The sequence below is a fragment of the Cnephaeus nilssonii genome (assembly GCF_951640355.1).
Source record: "Cnephaeus nilssonii genome assembly, chromosome: 23".
Taxonomy (NCBI): domain Eukaryota; kingdom Metazoa; phylum Chordata; class Mammalia; order Chiroptera; family Vespertilionidae; genus Cnephaeus; species Cnephaeus nilssonii.
The window spans coordinates 15,472,850-15,495,182 of record NC_137094.1 but is presented as its reverse complement, the minus strand read 5'-3'; the positions used below and the strand labels follow the sequence as shown (position 1 = coordinate 15,495,182).

Genomic DNA, 22,333 nt, shown 5'->3' with positions numbered 1-22,333 from the left:
GGGGAGACGTGGGGGAGCTATAATATACACTTCCTCCTCCCTTCCCTTACGATGTACATACGATCACAGTTCCCACACAGCGAGGAGACAGCAGTACAGACCCCACCCCACGCCCCAAGCCCTGGGAGCTTGCCCTTCGTCACGCTGCCTCTGCGTAGACCAGGGGATAATGGTCCAACGACAGGGAGTCAGGAAGGAGGAGATGGGTCCCAGATTAGAGAGAGCTTTGCAGAGGGTGGAGGACGCTCTTGTGAAAACGGACACGCCCCGTCGGCTGAGCGACATAGACAACAATTAGGACCATGACCCCTGGGGTCAGACTGCCTGAGCGTCACTGCTTCTCAGCTGCGGGGACCTTGGTCCGATGACCGCGTGGCTGGTTTCAGTTTCCTTATCTCTCCAGTCCAGCTCATTAAAAGTACATACCGAGAGCATTAGAGTGGGGTTCCCTGATAAAAATACCTGTGAGCGCCCGGCCGGCGTGGCTCAGTGGTTGAGCGTCGACCTGTGAACCAGGAGGTCACGGTTCGATTCCCTGTCAGGGCACTTGCCCGGGTTGCGGGCTCCATCCCCAGTGTGGGGCGTGCAGGAGGCAGCTGATCAGTGATTCTCTCTCATCATTGATGCTTCTCTCCCTCCCTCTCCCTTCCTCTGAAATAAAAGGGAGGTTGGGGGGGGGGGGGGGAAGAGTACTGAGCTAAACTATGTGGATTTTTTCCAAAAACTTGTAACTTTAGGCACCAAGGACCCCCTCTCGGTTATGATACCAGTGATGTCAGGAAGATAAAACTCAAGTTCATTCTCATGTATTCTCCCCACTGCAGGGAAGATTGTGTTGAAAATGCCCGGGCCCTAACCGGTTTGGCTCGGTGGATAGAGCGTCGGCCTGTGGACTGTAAGGTCCCAGGTTCGATTCCGGTCAAGGGCATGTACCTTGGTTGCGGGCACATCCCCAGTAGGGGGTGTGCAGGAGGCAGCTGATGGATGTTTCTCTCTCATCGATGTTTCTACCTCTCTATCCCTCTCCCTTCCTCTCTGTAAAAAAATCAATAAAATATATTTAAAAATAAAATTTTAAAAAAGAGAAAATGCCCGTGAAATATTGCGACTGGAGAAAATTATAAAAATCATGAAAATAGCTGACCTTTGTTTTTTTTTTTAATTAATTAATTAATTCATTATTTTATTGAGGTATTATATGTGTACATATCTTACCATTACCCCCCCACCCCACACCCATACATGCCCTCACCCCCCAGAGTTTTGTGTCCATTGTTTATGCTTATATGCATGCATACAAGTCCTTCGTTTGATTTCTTATCTCCCCCACCTCTCCCTAACTTTCCCCCTGTAATTTGAAAGTCTGTTTGTTGCTTTACTGTCTCTGTATCTATCTTTTTGTTCATCAGTTTATAATGTTCTTTATTATCCATAAATGAGTGAGATCATGTGGTATTTTTCTTTCATTGACTGGCTTATTTCACTTAGTATAATATTCTCCAATTCCATCCAGGTTGACCTTTGTTTTTTGTTGTTGTTGTTGTTTCTGTTTGTTTTCAGTTTTGCTCCTGGAGAAGATCGAGCACGACGACATGTGCAACAAGACGCTGAAGATCACGGACTTCGGGCTGGCGCGGGAATGGCACCGCACCACGAAGATGAGCGCGGCGGGCACCTACGCCTGGATGGCCCCGGAAGTCATCAAGTCGTCCCTGTTCTCCAAGGGAAGTGACATCTGGAGGTGAGCACCAGGCCTTGGGCTTTTCGGATGTCTGCAGAGACGGGTCGCTGTCCGTCCTTTGCATGAGTCCCAGAGTGCTCAGCGATTCTGAGCACGACTCAGCGATTCTGAGCACGACTCAGCGATTCTGAACACGACTCAGCGATTCTGAACACGACTCAGCGATTCTGAGCACGACTCAGCCATTCTGAGCATGACTCAGTGATTTTGAGCACGACTCAGCGATTCTGAGCACGACTCAGCGATTCTGAGTATAACTCAGCCATTCTGAGCATGACTCAGTGATTCTGAGCACGACTCAGCGATTCTGAACACAACTCAGCCATTCTGAGTATAACTCAGCCATTCTGAGCATGACTCAGCCATTCTTAGCATGGTGGGTAGTGGAGGCCTTTTGGGACAGGGTTTTATAGTTTTGTTTTGTTTTTAATACTTTTTTTTATTTTTTTTATTTCAGAAAGGAAGGGAGAGGGAGAGAGAGAGAGAGAGAGAAACATCCATGATGAGAGAGAATCATTGATCGGCTGCCTCTTGCACGTCCCCAACTGGGGATCGAGCCCACAACCTGGGCGTGTGCCCCTTGACCGGAATTGAACCTGGGACCCGTCAGCCTGCAGGCAGATGCTCTATCCACTGAGCCGAGCCGGCCAGGGAGGGTTTTATCGTTTTGATCGTATCATCACAGGGGAGCAGGTACCTTCAGGTTTTTCATGGTCGTGGCTTCCATTTGATAGGAGAACCTTCTTGTTAAATGGGAGACTTGATTAAAACTGGTTATAATTGGCGGCCGGCGTGGCTCAGTGGTTGAGCGTCGAACCAGGAGGTCACGGTTCGATTCCTGGTCAGGGCGCATGCCCGGGTTGCGGGCTCGATGCCCAGGGTGGGGCGTGCAGGAGGCAGCCGATCCATGATTCTCTCTCATCATTGATGCTTCTATGTCTCTCTCCCCGACTCCCTTCCTCTCTGAAATCAGTAAAAATATATTAAAAGAAAAAAAAAGAGAACAACCACATTACTCAGCGTGGGGTGTGGGGCGTGGGGCTGGCCCCGCCTCGTTCAGTCCTCGCTGCCCCCGCGCTCTCCCGCTCAGTAAGCAGCTGGAATGCCTGTGACGAAGATTCCGCTGGTTTCTGGGGACGCCTGTGTTTGGGGCATTAGCCTCTCACCCGGGACGAGGGCCGCCGCTTTCTAGGAAGAGCAGGTCCCCGGGAGCCGCGGGAGGTGGGTGTTGACACCTTTGTCCCCCCAGCTGTGTCCCAGTGACCTGGATGGTAACCTTGCTTTCCAGCTACGGCGTGCTGCTGTGGGAGCTGCTCACGGGGGAGGTCCCCTACCGCGGCATCGATGGGCTCGCCGTGGCCTACGGGGTGGCGGTCAACAAGCTCACCCTGCCCATTCCGTCCACCTGCCCCGAGCCCTTTGCCAAGCTCATGAAAGGTACGGGGGCACCCCTGTCTCTGTGGGTCTGTGGGGGCAAGGGGAGTCCTTCATTACAGCAAATATATATATATATATATATATATATATATTATTTTTAATCTATATATATGTATGTTTGTTTTTTAATCCTCTCCTGGGCATATTTTTCCATTGATTTTTAAAAAAAATATATTTTTATTGATTTTTCACAGAGAGGAAGGGAGAGGGATAGAGAGCTAGAAACATCGATGAGAGAGAAACATCGATCAGCTGCCTCCTGCACAGCCCCCACTGGGGATGTGCCCGCAACCAAAGTACATGCCCTTGACCGGAATCGAACCCGGGACCCTTCAGTCCGCAGGCCAACGCTCTATTCACTGAGCCAAACCAGTTTCGGCTTTTCCATTGATTTTTAGGGAGAGTGGAAGGGAGAGGGAGAGACAGAGCGCAACATCGATGTGAGAGAGACACATCGATCGCTTGCCTCCTGCACCATGCCCCGACCAGGGCCCCGGGCCGGGGAGGAACCTACAAGCGAGGTATGTGCCCTTGACCTGAATCGAACCCGGAACCTTTCGGTCCATAGGCCAGTGCTCTCTCCATTGAGCCAAACTGGCCAGGGCAAGCATTCTCTGTGTTTTTTTTTCACTAAGAAGTTTCTGTGGTTCTGATTTTCAAAGGTTTTTACGTTCTTACACTGCCTTAGAGTTAGAAACCTCGTCTTTGACCTAAGATGTCGGGTCGCGTTTTGATGAAGTTAAGTGATGTAAATACAGTCCTGTTTTATCGGTGACTCATCGAGGTGCAGCATTCAACTGCACGGTGATAGAGTTTTCATCACGAACACGCGTGGCATTCAAAGACACTGTTGAGCTGGCTCCGAACCCGCTATGGTAAATCTAACCTGATGATCAAAAGCATTTGACCGTCTCAGCCGGCGCGGTTTTCCGTGGCCCGATATCTTTTGATGCTTCTCCCTTAAAAATTAACTGACTCTTTTTGTAAGCAGCGAGCTCTTTTGCTTAATGACTAGGCTGTTTCTTAGAACCTTGCTTGCGGTGACAATATTTTAGAGGCTTTGGTCTTCTTGAGCTGAGTTATAGACCCTCTCTGTCAGCAAGTCATCTGGCCAGGGCGGCTGCATGGCCGGGCATCAGAGCACATGTCCACATATTAACGTCATGTAACATAGACAACATGAGCCTTATCTGCGGACTCAAAGGTCCCAGGTTCGATTCCGGTCAAGGGCATGTACCTTGGTTGTGGGCACATCCCCGGTAGGGGGTGTGCAGGAGGCAGCTGATCGATGTTTCTCTCTCATCGATGTTTCTAACTATCCTTCTCCCTTCCTTTCTGTAAAAAATCAATAATGCCACTGACTTGGACACTGTAAAATAAAATGTTCAAAAGCATTAATAGGCTAGCACAGTGGTCGGCAAACTTACTAGTCAAAAGAGCCAAATATCAACAGGACAACGATTGAAATTTCTTTGGAGAGCCACATTTTTTAAACTTAAACTTCTTCTAACGCCACGTCTTCAAAATAGACTCGCCCAGGCCGTGGTATTTTGTGGAAGAGCCGCACGCAAGGGGCCAAAGAGCCGCATGTGGCTCGCGAGCCGCAGTTTGCCGACCACGGGGCTAGCCCTAGCTGGTTTCACTCAATGGGTAGAGCGTCGGACTGTGGACTGAAGGATTCCGGGTTCGATTCCGGTCAAGGGCACATGCCCGGGTTGTGGGTTCGATTCCCAGTAGGGGGCGTGCCGGAGGCAGCTGATCCATGATTCTCTCTCATCATTGACGTTTCTATCCCTCTCGCCCTCTCCCTTCATCTCTGAAATCAATAAAAAATATATATATATTTTTAAAAAAAGAACAGTCTTTAGAAAAATCATTGTCCACAGGGGCTGATCATCTGAACTCTGCGGAGAGACGGTATTCATGAGCTTCTTGTTTGTTTTAGAATGCTGGCAGCCAGACCCTCACATCCGCCCGTCGTTTGCCTTAATCCTCGAGCAGCTGACGGCGATCGAAGGGGCGGTCATGACGGAAATGCCCCAGGAGTCGTTTCATTCCATGCAGGACGACTGGAAGCTGGAAATCCAGCAGATGTTCGATGAGCTGAGAACCAAGGAAAAGGTGAGAACACGCATGGAGAACGTTGCCTCGTACACGCACATGTATGAAGGTGATGGAAGACAGGATAACGCGGGCATTATTCTGAAATGTTTCCAGACATCAGTATGTATGGATTCCTGCTTTCTAGTTAGAACAAAAACAGGGCTGTTCTTGAAATGTGTGATCGGAAAAGAAAAAAGTAGCCCAGGCTGGTTTGGCTCCGTGGGTAGAGTGCCCGCCTGTGGACCGAAGGATCCCAGGTTCGATTCCGGTCAAGGGTGCGTACCTTGCTTGCGGGCCCAATCCCCAGCCCGGGCCATGGTTGGGGCACGTGCAGGAGGCAACCGATCGATATTTCTCTCTGTCTTTCCCTCTCTAAAAAAATCAGTAAAAAAATATCCTCAGGGGACGTTAAAAATTATAATTTAAAAATTATCATTCCGCCCTAACTGGTTTGGCTCAGTGGATAGAGCATCAGCCTGCGAACTGAAGGGTCCCGGGTTCGATTCCGGTCAAGGGCATGTACCTTGGTTGCAGGCACATCCCCAGTAGGGCGTGTGCAGGAGGCAGCTGATCAATGTTTCTCTCTCATCGATGTTTCTAACGCTCTCTCCCTCTCCCTTCCTCTCGGTAAAAAATCAATAAAACATATTTAAAAAAATAAAAAATAAAACACACATCAGGCGCCCGGGAAGAAACGTGGCTCGGGCTTCGTTCCTGTCTTGATTGGATGCCTCCCATGTACTGTGCCTTGCACTTTGCTCGGTGCTGATGGAGGACAATTAAATGAGCAAGTAATAATAATGACTCAGTCCAGCCCGGATAAGGGCGGCGCAGGCTCCCAGGACACGCATTTATCGGGTGCCGCAGGAAAGGGGCCGGGAGGACTGAGAGTGAGGGAGCCGGTGGTCGGGGGCCGGGGAGGAAAGCTTGGGAGGGGGCTGTGTCCCAAAGACACAGAGTCAAGGGCACCGGGAGGGATTCAGAACGGCCGGGGACACGGCTCGCACGACCTCTGCTCTCGAGCCTCTGCACCCCGAAATGTCCCGGGAGCAAACACCGTCTCCGGCACGGGAGCCTGTTTCTTAGGAAAATGCTGAGTGAGAGTTCAGCGTTCGCCTCAGAACCAGGAAAGCGGTGGCTTTAGGAGGCCTGGGGCCGGCTCCAGCCGCCACCCCCCCTCCCAGCCCCAGCCCCAGCCCGGGCATCAGGAGTGAAGCAATCCTGGGAAGTGACCTTCAATCCTGCGTTCTCCGAAGGATCATTATCAGCGATCTTATTATTCACATGTTTCCTGGAAACGTTAGTACAATTGGCTGACTTAAAATGAAACAGAAAAGACTGATGTTTGGGGTTTTTCGGGGTGTGGTTTTTGTTTTTTTTTTTTTGTTTTTTTTTTTTTTGCACTTCTCCTAAATATTTTTCAGGAATTCTAAAATTAGACGTTTCATTGCAAAATTAAAAAGAGATTTTGGGGGAATGGGAGAGGACTCCGAGGACAAAAGGAAAGTAGAAATCACAGAATTTAAAATTGGGAAGTAATGTTCATAATCCATGGTTCCTTTATGCTATCGGCTTACTTTGAATTAACGATCAATGGAGGTGTATCTAGCGAGTTGGTTCTCATTCCGTGTGGTGTGAACATCAAAAAGCATGCCCTCCTGCTCCCTTCTGAGGGTTTGTAGTAGTTCCTTTGTTACCCTTTGAGCTCACTTTTTAAAAAAAAATATATTTTTATTGATTTCAGAGAGGAAGGGAGAGGGAGAGAGAGAGAGAGAAACATCCATGATGAGAGAGAACCAGGGATCGGCTGCCTCCTGCACGCCCCACACTGGGGATGGAACCCCACACTGGAGATGGAGCCCACAACCTGGGCATGTGCCCTGACCGGGAACCGAACCCTGACCTCCTGGTTCCTAGGTGGATGCTCAACCCCTGAGCCACGCCGGCCGGGCTGAGCTCACTGGTTAGCTGTGCTAACCCCGTGCCTTCGCTTGTTCTGATGGGACGTGCGCGCGGTGCTGCCTGAACTGCGGCATCGATGGGGCGTCCCGCGAGCCTCCGGTTCACCGTGAAAGCCTGTGCCATCTTTTTCCTTTCTCTTTGGCTCAGAGGTCCCCAGCTGCATCCCTTGGCTGGAGTCCGGCCCGGGTGCGTGCTCTATCTCCCTTTCTCCTCCACTGATTGCTCAGGGTGGGAGGCGTCCGACTGGGAATTAACGGCCGGGCCCTTGGCCGAGCCCCGTGTTACTCAGTAAGCGGCAGCCCCCGCAGACACCGGCTCCTCCCTGCATTCCCGGCGTCTTATCTCCGCGTCTGCCTTTGTGCGCCGGGCGCACGGGGTGTCTTTGAAGGCCTGTCGCCGTTAATGATTAACATCTGCCCACGGCTCGGGGTTTGCCATGCGAAGGGGCTGTGCCGAGCAACTCAGCCAACAGGACTACTTAGTCCTCAGCCACCGAGAGAGGCTGGTGGGTGCCTCCCCAGTTCAAAGCATCCCACGGGGTTGTATTTTTTAAAATATATTTTATTGATTTTAGAGAGGAAGGGAGAGGGATAGAGAGTTAGAAACATCGACGAGAGAGAAACATCGATTAGCTGCCTCCTGCACACCCCCTACTGGGGATGTGCCCGCCACCATGGTGCATGCCCTTGACTGGAATCGAACCCGGGACCCTCCAGTCCGCAGGCCGACGCTCTGTTCACTGAGCCAAACCGGTCAGGGCTGTATTTTGTTCTTTATTCTTTCTCTTCTGAATGTTTAAAATTCATTCAAAGGAAGGACATTCTGGCTGCTTTCCCTCTGACCTTATTTTTTTTCTCTCATGAAGTCTTAGGCCAGTGATTTTAAAAAAAATACATTTTTATTGATTTCAGAGAGGAAGGGAGGGAGAGAGAGAGAGAAACATCCATGATGAGAGAGAATCATGTATCGGCTGCCTCCTGCACATTCCCCATTGGGGATCGAGCCCGCAACCCGGGCATGTGCCCTTGACCGGGAATCGAACCGTGACCTCCTGGTTCACAGGTCGACGCTCAACCCCTGAGCCACGCCGGCCGGGCTCTTTGGATTTCATTGAGGGTGGATCACGCGCATCCGGGCTTTGTTGCCACGTGTGCATGTACGTTTGGTGTGTCAGGTGGTTAGAAGGGCAGGAGATCAGGAGAGAGAAACGTGGGAATCGAGGTTAACGTACCTGTGACGCCTCTGTAAGCTGCCGATGGCGCCTTCCCGTGCGCCCGAGGTGCCCGGGGGTCGGGGCTGCAGAGGCGGCCTCTGCCGGGCCGTGACGCGGTGCCGCCCCGTCCCAGGAGCTGCGGTCCCGTGAGGAGGAGCTGAGCCGCGCGGCCCTGCAGCAGAAGTCGCAGGAGGAGCTGCTGAAGCGGCGGGAGCAGCAGCTGGCGGAGCGCGAGATCGACGTGCTGGAGCGCGAGCTCAACATCCTCATCTTCCAGCTCAACCAGGAGAAGCCCAAGGTCAAGCGGAGGAAGGGCACGTTCAGGAGGAGCCGCCTGAAGGTCAAGGATGGGCACCGCATCAGCCTGCCCTCAGGTGGGCCCGTCCGCAGGCCGCCCCGGGGGCGCCGTGGCCGGGACACCGGGAAGCGATGGGGAGGGGAGGAGGGGAGGAGGGCCTCCAACAGGGAGCATCTTCGGTTGCTTCCCGCAGTGCACGGTCCTCGTGCCGGGAGCCACGAGCTGCCGCGCGAACCAGAGCGTGGCACACGCGTGTGTATTTTATTATTTTTTTTAAACTAGAGGCCCGATGCACGAAGATTCGTGGAAGAATAGGCCTTCCTTCCCCCGGCTGCCGGCCCCGCCTTCGCTCCGGCCAGAGCCGCCTCACGCCTGGTCGCGTCAATTTGCATATTCCCTCCTTATTGGCTGTGGGCACCACCATCTTTGTCACGGAGTTACGGTCAATTTGCATATTCTGTCTTTATTAGATACGATATGTTTGTATTGATTTCAGAGAGGAAGGGAGAGGGAGAGAGAGAGAGAGAAACATTGATGATGAGAGATGATGAGAGAGAATCATGGATCGGCTGCCTCCTGCCCGCCCCCACACTGGGGATGGAGCCTGCAACCCAGGCATGTGCCCTGACCGGGAATCGAACCCGGGACCCTTCAGTCCGCAGGCCGACGCTCTATCCACTGAGCCAAACCGGCCAGGGCGGCATTTGAGTATTTAAGCCTCCAGGAATTTTGTTTGTAGGGGTTAGTGGATTTTCTCTTTGTGGAACAAAAGCAGAATTCCTGTGCAGCTGATGGCATGGACCCCATGTGGCGTGGCATGGCATGGCATGGCATGGCGAAAGTCCGGGACAGCTCTCAGCTGTCGCTATTCCATCGTGCGGGTTATCGCTTCCTGGGGATCTGTAGTGTCACGTGGTCATTTGGGACAGGGATGGTGCTGCCACCACCTTCGACAAGATATATCAAATACTTTACTTACTTTCATCTGAGGGTTTGAAAAGAAACCAGGAAATGTAGGGAAGCTTTTAAAAATGTTTTTAACTCATTGTGATGGGAACATGAGGGATCACATGTGTCAGGAGAAACTGAGCAGACTAGAAAGCAGCGCACAGCCCGACCAGCGTGGCTCCGTGGTTGAGCGTTGACCTAGGAACCACGAGGACACGGTTCGATTCCCGGTCAGAGCACATGCCCGGGTTGTGGTCTCGATCCCCAGTCGGGGGGCGTGCAGGAGGCAGCCGATCCGTGATTCTCTCATCATGGATGTGTGTCTCTCCCTCTCCCTTCTTCTCTGAAATCAATAAAAATATATTTTTTAAAAAATTTAAAAACACACACAAATACTAGGTGGTTTTTTAAGATATAATTTTCAATAAAGCACACTACAGTTCTGCAAATCTGAAATGAACACGTGCCTGAGTTAGCGGGACCAGGTCTTTATGGGCCATTTAGTACAGGAATGTGAGGGTTGGACCTGCTGGGTTAAACACAAACCCGGTTAATGCCCGGAATGGCCATAAACCGTAACCTTTGGGATCGTCTTTTTGGCCAGACAGAAACTATTTGCATCGTCACCAGACGAAACCTGCGAGGTAACCTCTGCCCCGAGCGGGTTGTAAAAATATCCCAGTCCCTCGAAAATCCATCAGCGATGAAGGCACGCCGGAACACTCTGGGTGTCTCTTACTTGTGTCTGAGTTGTAAATATATATATATATTTTTTACAGTTTACTAAGACAGTCTCCTCTTCCATCTGCTACTACTGCTCTTTCTTTCATATATTTCCCATAGTGCTTTGCACAGCTCTGTCAGGACCCCTACCCTCCCTTACAGGTAGTAATGGTACCTACCATTTGTAAAGTGCTGTGACCACAAAGCACTTTTATTTTCTTTTTTTAAATGATTCTTTTTTTAAAAATAGATATTTTATTGATTTTTTACAGAGAGAAAGGGAGAGGGATAGAGAGTTAGAAACATCGATGAGAGAGAAACATCGATCAGCTGCCTCCTGCACGCCCCCTACTGGGGATGTGCCCGCAACCAAGGTACGTGCCCTTGACGGGAATCGAACCCGGGACCCTTGAGTCTGCGGGATGATGCTCTATCCACTGAGCCAAACCGGTTAGGGCTAAACGATTCTTTTTAAAATATATATGCTAGTGTATATATATATATATATATATATATATATATATATATATGCTTTTATTGATTTCAGAGAGGAAGGGAGAGGGAGAGAGAAACATCCAGGATGAGAGAGAACCATGGATCGGCTGCCTCCTGCACGCCCCACACTGGGGATCGAGCCCACAACCCGGGCCTGTGCCCCGACCGGGAATCAAACCCTGACCTCCTGGTTCGTAGGTCGATGCTCAACCCCTGAGCCCACCAGCCGGGCTCTCTGGCAGTTTTTGCTCGGATTGCTACGTGCTGAAGACACGCCTGTGAAAATAACTTTCAACCAGGAAATCTCCGTTCTTCCTCTCTCTCCCGTCTGACAGATTTCCAGCACAAAATCACCGTGCAGGCCTCTCCCAACCTGGACAAACGGAGGAGTCTGAACAGCAGCGGGTCCAGCCCGCCCAGCAGCCCCACCGTGATCCCGCGGCTCCGGGCCATACAGCGTGAGCGCCACCCTCCCCCTCCCCGCACCCCCACCCCGCACCCCCCGCCACCCCGGGCCCCTGTGTCTGTTTCTGTCATTAGTTCAACTGGTTGTAACTGAGCATTTGACATGGAATAGGTGTCACTAGTATTGTGAAAACAAAATTTAGTCTTACATTCCTAAATCAAGTTTTCTTCCATTGATAATATTTAAAATAAATACACTGAGTGGCCAGATGATGATGATCTCTGAACGCATCATAATCTGGCCACTCAGTGTCTATCCTATAGAATAAAAGGCTAATATGCAAATTGTCCCCTTGACCAGGAGTTCGACCAGCAGGCAGGCTGGCCAACCGCCCATGTCCCCTCCCCCTGGCCAGGCTGGCTGGACCCCACCCATGCACGAATTCATGCACCGGGCCTCTAAAAATACACACACACACACACACACACACACACACACACACACACTGAGTGGCCAGATTATTATGCGTTCAGAGATCATAATAATCTGGCCACTCAGTGTATATTTTTATTGATTTTAGAGAGTGAGAGAAAAATCAATGATAAGAGAGAATCATTGATCGGCTGCCTCCTGCACGCCCCCTACTGGGGATTGAGCCCACAACCCGGGCATGTGCCCTGACCAGGAATTGAACCATGACCTCCTGGTTCGTAGGTCGATGCTGGACCATTGAGCCACGCCGGCCGGGCTTGGCTCTTATTTTCCCCCCAAATACAGTGAAATCCTAACTGTCACAGAAATGTTAAACAGATAAATAAATAATCCAATCTTTGCTACTAATGTGCCTAGATTTTTGTACCTTTTCTTTTAATTTATTTCAATGCTTGTGTTAATTTTCTCATTAGAGGAAGCTCACCATTGGTAAAGTGAAAGAAATCATTGATTATTTTTATGCTTCATTGTTTACGTGTTTTGAGTAAGGTAGTTTTTTTTTTACAAATGACTTGATTCTTCTGACTTTAAAGTTTCTCCCTTGATGAATGAGTGATGCTCCCTGTCTAGTGACTTCGGATGAAAGCAACAGGACGTGGGGAAGGAACACGGTCTGCCGGCAGGAGGAATTTGAAGATGTGAGAAGGAATTTCAAGAGGAGAGGTTGCACCTGGGGACCAAGTTCTATCCAAATGAAAGAAAGAACCGATGGCAAAGAAAGGTGCGTGTGCGCCACCTGGTGGCTCCGGTGGGTACTGCGACAACTGGCAGCACCCTCTCAAGCATGGCATTTTGGCCAGACTTAGCTTAAAAAAAAAAAAAATTAGACTTCTATGTGGAATCGAATGAACAAAATAAACTGATGAACAAAATAGACCCAGGAACACGGAAACATAGAACAGACTGACGAATCTCAGAGGGAAGGGGGGAAGGGGATGGGAAGAGATTAACCAAAGAACTTACATATATACACTGAGTGGCCAGATTATTATGATCTCTGAATGCATAATAATCTGGCCACTCAGTGTGTGTGTGTGTATATATATATATATTAGAGGCATGAATTCGTGCATGGGTGGGGTCCGGCCAGCCTGGCCAGGGGGAGGGGACATGGGCGGTTGGCCGGCCTGCCTGCTGGTCGAACTCCTGGTAGAGGGGACAATTTGCATATTAGCCTTTTATTCTATAGGATAGACACTGAGTGGCCAGATTATTATGCGTTCAGAGATCATCATAATCTGGCCACTCAGTGTAGATGCATACTTAACCCATGGACACAGACAACAGTGTGGTGAAGGCCTGGGGAGGAGGAGGAGGTGGGAGCGGGATGGAGGGGGTCAGCAGGGGGGGGGAAAGGGGGACGTGTAATACTTTCAACAATAAAGATAAATTTTAAAAACAAATAATAAGATAGAAAGTTTAAAAATGGGGATACTGTAGAGATATCTGAATATGATTTCCATTTCTAGGATGAGTTTATCATACTCATTCATTATTAGTTCAAGTTAAGTCGTTAAATCTCCGACATATTATCGGTCTGATTTTTAAGGTTTTATTTGGGCTTCATTAGCTCCTCAACACCTAATGGGCCATATGTTTCTATTACATTAAAATAAACATCTGGCCCTGGCCGGTTTGGCTCAGTGGATTGAAGGGTCCCGGGTTTGACTCCTGGTCAAGGGCACGTACCTCGGTTGCAGGCTCCCGGCCTGCAGGAGGCATCCAATCAATATGTTTCTCTCTCCCATCGGTGTTTCTCTTTGTCTCTCCCTCTTCCTTCCACTCCCTCTAAAAATCAATGGGAAAAATATCTTCGGGTGAGGATTAAAAAGGAAGAAAGGAAGGAAAGAAGAAAGGAAGGAAGGAAGGAAGGAAGGAAAGAAGGAAATAAAATAAGCATCTTTCTCTCGTAGAATAAGACCTCTCTCGGATGGCAATAGTCCTTGGTCAACTCTCTTCATAAAGCATCACAAAACCACGCCATTGGCATCGTTATTTGTGGACCAACCAGGTACGTACGTGCTTCAGAAACAGAATTTGCATCACCCTCCGCTTCAGGGTGTCCTAGACGCGGTTGAGCAGCCTTAGCATATCATTAGCATATTACGCTTTGATTGGCTGAACAGCCGGCCGGTCAACCGGACACTTAGCATATTAGGCTTTTATTGTGTGGGATTATCTGTGCCTGTGCAGATAGCGGGAGTCATCCGAGAAGCCATCCTCCTTCTTTCTTAGAATCTTTTTAAAAACTATATATATTTTATTGATTTTTTTACAGAGAGAAAGGGAGAGGGATAGAGAGTTAGAAACATCGATGAGAGAGAAACATCCATCAGCTGCCTCCTGCACACTCCCCACTGGGGATGTGCCCGCAACCAAGGTACATGCCCTTGACCGGAATCGAACCTGGGACCCTTGAGTCCGCAGGCCGACGCTCTATCCACTGAGCCAAACCAGCCAGGGCATCTTAGAATCTTTTGATCCTCATAACTCCTCCTCCTAGAGGAATACAAGGACACACTGGGCTCACAACGTTCGGTCTCCATTAAGCTATGGATTCCATTTGACCATAACATCTCCCCTCTTTCGTGTCAACGCGGGGTAGACGCTTTGGGGTTTGTTACCTATACCAGGCACTCAATGCACCTGAAGGAGGGGGAAAGACAGGGAGAAACATCGACGTGAGAGAAGCACATCGATTGGTTGCCTCCTGCACATGCCCTGACCAGGCTCCTGCAACCGAGGTACGTGCCCTTGACCGGCATGGAACGGGGACCTTCTGGCCCACAGGCTGACGCTCTACCCACTGAGCCATGCGGGCTAGGGCTATTGTGCGTGTAGTTTAAAGGACTTTCCCTGGAAGACGCTCCCCCTTTGTGTGTCTCTACCTTTCCCAGGTGCCTGCGAGGAGCCCAGACCCTCTGCCGACGGCTCGGAGCCCAGAAAACCACCGCTGAGCAAACCCTCAGGGCCCGCCCTGGCGGACCCGCCTCTGGGGAAAGATGGGCAGAGGGAGAGCCCGCCGGAGACTGAGAACTGGGAGGAGGCCGCCTCCGCCGCGGGCACCCCTCAGGGGACCCCGACCCACACTCTGAGCAGGTCGCCCCCCAGGAGAAGGACGGAGGGCGCCCTGGTCAGCTGCACCGCCCTGCTGGCGGCCGTGGCCCTGGGCCTGGACCTCAGAGAGCTGCCCCGGGCGCCGGCCGCGGAGGAGCAGGGGTCCAGGGAAGAAAGGAAGAAACGCAAGGACATCCTGCCGCGGGCACCCTGGCCCCGCGGGGGCGCCGACCGCCCCCGGGCATCGGCCACGCTGGGTCTTCTCTCCCGGCCTTCCCTCTCCACCAAGTGCCTGCTGCAGGCGGAGGGCGGAGAGTCCCTCGAGGGCAGCGCGCACAGCACGGGCGCCCCCGACGTGCCCGCTCCGGACGTCTGTCCTGCCGCAGGGGGGTGCCAGCCAGCCTCCCCACCCAGACAGGAGGCCGAGCGCGGGGCGTGGAGGCACCTGGGCCCCCCCTCCTCGGAGCAGACCCGTGGGAACGCGCCTCCCTGTGCTTCCTCGAAGAGAAGGGCATCGGGCCACCGGCGGACCGTGTCTGACGGGAACGCCTCTCTGGCCCCAGGTAGGCGCTCAGAGGGAAGGCGCAGACAGACAGACAGACACCCTGTGTAGGCAGCAGAGGGTCACCCCTCGCCTGGGCGCCTGACACGCGCTGGCACGTCCCAGGGTCTCCGTGTACAAATGTGTTCCCACCGTGCACACAGGCCTTCGAATGCTACCCGACGCCTTCCTTGCACACCGTCTGGATTCTGGGAAAAGGATAGCGAAACGTCCGTCACTTAGATATGTCATGATAGCACCTTAAATCAGCAAGCCCATGTGAGCCTGGCTGGTGTTCAGGTGTCTGTTTTTTAAAAGTTATTTTTATCGCCCTAACCGGTTTGGCTCAGTGGATAGAGCGTCGGCCTGCGGACTCAAGGGTCCCAGGTTCGATTCCGGTCAAGGGCATGTACCTTGGTTGCGGGCACATCCCCAGTGGGGATGGTGCAGGAGGCGGCTGATCGATGTTTCTCTCTCATCGATGTTTCTGACTCTCTATCCCTCTCCCTTCCTCTCTGTAAAAAAAGTCAATAAAATATATATATATTTTTAAAAAATTATTTTTATGGATTTCAGAGAGGAAGGGAGAGGGAGAAAGAGAAACATCAAGGATGAGAGAGAAACACGGATCGGCTGCCTCCTGCAGGCCCCGCACTGGGGATCGAGCCCGCCACCCGGGCATGTGCCCCGACCGGGAATCGAACCGTGACCTCCTGGTTCCTAGGCCGACGCTCAACCCCGGAGCCATGCAGGCCGGGCGCGTTATTTGTCTGGTTTGCATGGTCAGACGCCCCCGTCTCTGATCGCGCTGTCTTTGCTTTCTCAGCAGCTGCTGCCGCAGGAGCTCCAGCACCGCCCCCTGCGCGGGCGTGGGGGCCCCCCCACCCCTCCTGGCCTCACAGGAACCTGCCCCCCCAGGCCCTGCCTCTGGAGGCCCCGCCTGGAGAACGAAGAGCCTTCACCCCTGCGCCTCCCCCCTCCGCCCTCCCAGCCCCCGCGGACGCCCCCCAGGCCTCCCCGGGGAGGACAGAGCCGCTGCCTGCACGGGCCGCCCCTGGCCTGGGCATCGGGGCACCGACCCCCGGCTGTCCCCCCGGAGCCCCGGACAGAACTAGGTCGCTCGGGCCCTCCTTGCTGGACGCCGACGTGCAGGGCCAGAGCCAGGACTGCACGCCGCCCCTGTGCCGGGGGAAGAGCGGGAGCGGCCGGCCGGCCGTCCACCAGCTGGAGAAGGGATTCCTGTCCTAGTGCCTTACGTTTGTGCCGGCCTGCCTCCCTTTTTTAAGGAGAACAATTAAAACTCTGCGTCTGCCTTGGCGTTGTTTCATGCTGCCGGGTCTGGCAGAGCGGCGGTGGGCCCTGCGCCTGCAGCGGTCACGGGCGTCCGAGAGGGACATGGACGTGAGCGCGGCAGGCCGTCCGAGGAGATGGGGTTGCCCCTGGATTCCTGCCCGGTGACCTAAAACACACTCCCGTGTGAGAGAGTATGGCCACGCAAAACGCACGGCTCTGCTGGGAAGAGTTGGGGACGCACAAGGTTTAATTCTGCTGCTCTCGTCCGCTGTCTGTTAGCTGATAGCACAGGAAGGGGTGGGTCACCTTGTCCCCCGATTCCTCCCTCCCTCCTTCCCCTCTCTCCCTTCCCCCTCCCCCTCGCCCCTCCCTTTTTCCCTCTTTCCCTCCCTCTCTTTCTCCCTCTCCTTTCTCCTTTCTTCTCACCTTTCTCTCTCTAACTCTCTCTCTTTGGTGCAACAAAAATCCAAGAAGAAGAATGTGCTATTAGTAAAGGTGCCTATTTTTAAAAAATAATATATTTTTATTGATCTCAGAGAGGAAGGGAGAGGGAGAGAGAGAGAGAAGCATCCATGATGAGAGAGAATCATGGGTCGGCTGCCTCCTGCACACCCCACACTGGGGATCGAGCCCGCAACCCGGGCCTGTGTTCCTGGGTGGATGCTCAACCCCTGAGTGACGCCGGCCGGGCAAAGGTGTCTATTTTTTTAAAAAATGGTAACTAGAATAGATACAAAATCCTATGTAAAGGACCTAGACCAGTGGTCGGCAAACTGTGGCTCGCGAGCCACCTGCGGCTCTTTGGCCCCTTGAGTGTGGCTCTTCCACAAAATACCACGGCCTGGGAGAGTCTATTTTGAAGAAGTGGAGTTAGAAGAAGTTTAAGTTAAAAAAATTTGTCTCTCAAAAGAAATTTCAATCGTTGTCCTGTTGATATTTGGCTCTGTTGACTAAGGAGTTTGCCGACCACTGGCCTAGACCCAACAGTAGGGTTATCATGCATAAATACACCCAATTCTCACCTAAACTTTGCACTATCTCTCTCTCGGAGGAGAATCTACTGGATGTTAGTAACTTGTACGTTTTACCCATTCGGCGTCCAAAGCAGACGGTCACAGGATCAGACCTTGGCGCTGGGCTCAGCACGATGTGTGCACCTGAGACCTGCCTCCCGGGTCCTCCCTGTACAAAGCGGGTTTCCGGGTCCAGAAGCCAGGGGTCCGGCCTCCGGAATGGGGAAACGCCTTTTCCTTTTGTAGCAGCATCTTTAAAAATGGACACACGCGCCGCTGTGTTGTACACATCCCTGTCGTGTCCTTTTCCTCCGTGTAAACGCGTCCTTCTCTGAATCATCCCAGGTACAGTTGGAGGGGAACACTGCCAAGTCCAAAAACAGCAGCACGGTTGGAATTTAGGGGCTGGGTAGTTATTTCCCCATTCGTTTCATTCTGGATTCTTCCCTGAAAGAAAACAGCCTTGTGTTTCGAGATTCTCCCAGCGGAATCTCGGCTGCTCACTGCGTTGTGCTGTGTTCCCGTCCCTTCCACGGTGCAGCTTGCTTTCGGGTGGGTGTTGAATTCATACCTGGAAGAGGCATAGAGAAACCACGTGTTCAGTCTTGTTTCTACCAAAGAACTGGGGGGCCGAGGGGGGGGGCGGTGGTGATGGGTGTCCGTCTGTCTTGTCCCCCCGTCTTCCTGGTCCTGTTTTTTTAAAAAAATATATTTTATTGATTTTTTTACAGAGAGGAAAGGAGAGGGATAGAGAGTTAAAAACATTGATGAGAGAGAAACATCGATCAGCTGCCTCCTGCACAGCCCCCACTGGGAATGTGCCCGCAACCAAGGTACATGCCCTTGGCCGGAATCGAACCTGGGACCCTTCAGTCCCCAGGCCGAGTCTCTATCCACTGAGCCAAACCGGTCAGGGCTGTTTTCTTTTTTTAATACATCTTTTTGGTGATTTCAGAGAGGAAGGGAGAGAGGGAGAGAGAGAAACATCCATGATGAGAGAGGATCATGGATCGGCTGCCTCCTGCACGCCCCCCACCGGGGATCCAGCCCACAACCCAGGCATGTGCCCCTGACCGGGAATCGAACCGTGACCTCCTGGTTCTTAGGTCGACGCTCAACCCACGGAGCCACGCCGGCCGGCTTCCTGTTCCCGTTTAGCTTTATTTTAGTCAGCTCTGTTTGAATGAATCTAGAAGGAGGGCCATTTAAAGAGATAATTACAAGAGACGCCTGACGCTGTCACGTCTCTGCAGGTCGCTCTATTTTCACTGGGATCTCGTGTGCATTTGCGGTTTTCCACGTGCATACGGAGCAGAAGCTGTTATTTATTATTCCTGTAGACCCCGTAGCCCCCTGAAAGCTAAATTAACCCCAATTCCTGTTAGTCCACCATGAACGTGCTCCCCCTGCCGAGACGTGAGGCCCAGGCCTCTGCGCTGTATTACGAAGCCTCGCACGTGAAAAAGATGTTTACACACGTTGTCTATGTTTTTCAATAAACTTTTCTGGATGGCTGGTCTCCCTGCTCAGCGGCTCTGATCGGCTCCCGAGGACGGACTGTGGTTGGCAACCGTTTTATCTGTATTCCACTAGACAAAGCGCGTTAATAAAGATCGTTGATGCTGAATGAGCCGGGTATCTCCGTCTTCTGGTCTCGGGGTTTCAGGGGGAGTTGGGGTACAGAGGAGGTGGGTGGGGTGCAGGTGTAGCTGAAACTCACGGCTGGGGGGGGGGTCTCAGCTGTGGCCACCTGGCCCCCAGGCAATGCCTTTCAAGGGGTAGGGGACCGGCTGGCGAGGGAAGGGTTCTGGGAGCCCAAGGAGCAGGAATGGTGGGTGAATGGCTCCCCCTTGGGAGTAAGGGGGTGCTTTTCTCCTCGAGGGTCGGAGGAAAGGGAAGGCTGGGTCCGTGATAAAGAGTTTTTGAAGTGCAGAAAAATAAAGCGGAATGTTGGCTTCGACCTTCCGCGTAAAGGAGAAGGCAAGGTTATTTCCTGAAAGTGAAAAATTACTGGCGAGAATTTCTAAACAAATGCAAAATATTGTGTGTGTGTGTGTGTGTGTTTTGTTTTTTTTATTAGAAGATTGCAGCTGGTGTGGCTCAGTGGATAGAGCGTCGGCCTGGGGACTGAAGGGTCCCAGGTTTGATTCCAGTCAAGGGCACATGCCCGGGTTGCGGGTTCGGTCCCCAGTTGGGGGCGTGCAGGAGGCAGCCGATCCATGATTCTCTCTCCTCATTGATGTTTCTATCTCTTTATCCCTCTCCCTTCCTCTCTGAAATCAATAAAAATATATTTAAAAAATAAAGGAAGATTGCAAAGGAGTTATACTAAATAACCCTACAATTCCGTTTTAGTTATTTTAAAGTGTTTCTCTCGGTGATGATGATAATATATGCCCACTGTAGAAAATGTGAAAGATAGAAAAATGGACAAGAAATAGAAGTCACCTCTATTCTCCACTGCTACCCGAAGACAGCTGTTCGGGGCTGGGTTTATTTTTGTGCCGCCGATGTATTAGGCAGAGACAGTCCTATTTTATTTTTTAAAATGTTTTTATTCACTTCTTTTTTTGAGACTGTCCTATTTTACAAATTTGAGATTCTGTACGAAAGATTTTATATTTTCTATCCCTAAGATTGCTTATGCTTCAGTCGTCTTCAGACCCATCTTTAATAGCTAGATGGTATCTTCGCTGTAGAGATACCGTCTTTTTTTTTTTTTTTTTTTTAGCATTTCCCTATTTTGGAATATTTAAAAAATATTTTTTTTTATTGATTTCAGAGAGGAGGGGAGAGGGAGAGAGAGAGAGATCAAAGCATCAATAATGAGAGAGAATCATGGATTGGCTGCCTCTTGCACGCCCCCTGTTGGGGATTGAGCCCACAACCTTGGCATGTGCCCTTGACTGGAATTGAACCCAGGACCCTTCAGTCCACAGGCCGACGCTCTATCCACTGAGCCAAACTGGCTAGGCTACTTTGGAACATTTTGATTGTTCCGGATTCTTCATGATCTCACATGTGTGTGTGTGTGTGTGTGTGTGTGTGTGTATTTTATATGTGTAATATGCATATACACTGAGGGGCCTGATTACTATGATCTCTGAACGCATAGTAATCTGGCCACTCAGTATATATATATTAGAGGCATGAATTCGTGCATGGATGGGGTCCGGCCAGCCTGGCCAGGGGGAGGGGACATGGGCAGTTGGCCGGCCTGCCTGCTGGTCGAACTCCTGGTGGAGGGGACAATTGGCATATTAGCCTTTTATTCTATAGGATAGACACTGAGTGGCCAGATGATTATGTGTTCAGAGATCCTCATCATCTGGCCACTCAGTGTATACTGTTTATGAAGTCTCGTCTATAAATCTTTGCCTCTGCCTCTCTGATTACTTTTTCTGAGGGCGCCCCCTGGAGGCAGAGCACACAAACCCTGCGGCATATTGTGAAATCGCCTTTCCAGGAAAGGCCCCTCCCCCCCCCCCCCACCCCCCCCCCCCCCCCCGCCCCATAATGTGGCTGGCTGGCCCTCCTCCCCCTAACAAGGAACACCCCTTGGCAAAGCTCAGTCCCTCTGGCAGCTGGCACGCTGGGCCCTTGTCACTCTTCATGTTTTAGAGCGTGAGAGCTCCCCAACGGGACATGCCCACACTCTCCTGGGTGGGCGCTCGGGTGCCTCTTGTGGAGGGTGGAAAGGGGGGCGGAAGCTTCTAGAAAGAAGCCAGGTGCCTGGGGCTGGACCCACCGTGATGGGGACCCCAAGGCTCACCGGGGCCAGGACAGCAGGGCATAGCCAACAGCACAGGCACACAGACACACACTCTTATTCGAGTCCACAAAGATCCTCACACACTTCCACGCACACTCACAGGCACATGCACACTCTCTCACATGCACACACAAAAACGCCCTTGCAGACACTCACACATGCACGTGTACACTCAGACACATACATACCATTTACACATGTGCATGCACACCCCACATGCACATGTGCCTGCATGTACGTGCACACATCCACACGTATGAGCAAACACATGCCCATGCACTCACTCACATGAGCGTGCACACGTGAGCACAGTCTCATAGACACACAGGCTCATGCACCCACGCGTGCTCATGCACAGACACACAATCACACAGATGCACACACAGCCACACTGTCAGGCATGCACGTGCACACACACACACACAAACACACCCTCACACACACACGCACACGCTCTCCTCCCACCAGGGGCCAAACCGGTTCTCCCACGGAGCCCAGCGCAGCCGGAGGAGCCTGCCCCCGCCCGGCCCGGCGCTCCGGCCAAGTTTGCGCGCGGTCCCCAGGGCGCTCGGGTTACCTGCGCCGGCACCACGTCAGCGCCACCTCACCGCGGCCACTTGGCGTCCCGAAGGAAGCAGGAAAGGGGGACGACAACCTCCGGGAGCAGCCAATCGGGGCGCGGGCTGGCCGCTGCGGGCGGGGCGGGATCGGAGCGCGGCGCGGGGCGGGGGACGGGAGGTGCGCAGGGGGGCGCGGGGCCGCCGGAGCCCGGGGCGGGCGCGGGGAAGGGGGGGCGGGCACCAAGGGCGGGCTCGGGGCGGGGCGGGGCGGGCGGCGCG

At 52.2% G+C, this 22,333-nt stretch overlaps 1 protein-coding gene across 2 annotated transcripts in view; it reads left to right on the top strand.

Moving 5' to 3' along the window:
- Window positions 1-19,353, top strand: part of MAP3K21 (mitogen-activated protein kinase kinase kinase 21) — a 31,211-nt gene extending 11,858 nt beyond the window's left edge. The window contains exons 2-10 of one of the 2 annotated variants that reach the window (XM_079763794.1): window positions 1,561-1,741; window positions 3,030-3,178; window positions 5,124-5,299; window positions 8,590-8,830; window positions 11,256-11,378; window positions 12,389-12,539; window positions 13,732-13,829; window positions 14,716-15,438; window positions 16,246-19,353. In XM_079763794.1, the coding sequence (XP_079619920.1) occupies window positions 1,561-1,741; window positions 3,030-3,178; window positions 5,124-5,299; window positions 8,590-8,830; window positions 11,256-11,378; window positions 12,389-12,539; window positions 13,732-13,829; window positions 14,716-15,438; window positions 16,246-16,664 (2,261 nt within the window). In that variant the 3' untranslated portion in view covers window positions 16,665-19,353. Of the gene's footprint in view, window positions 1-1,560; window positions 1,742-3,029; window positions 3,179-5,123; window positions 5,300-8,589; window positions 8,831-11,255; window positions 11,379-12,388; window positions 12,540-13,731; window positions 13,830-14,715; window positions 15,439-16,242 lie in introns of both variants that reach the window. The other variant, XM_079763793.1, reaches the window with a different exon arrangement.
- Window positions 19,354-22,333: the final 2,980 nt, after the last annotated feature.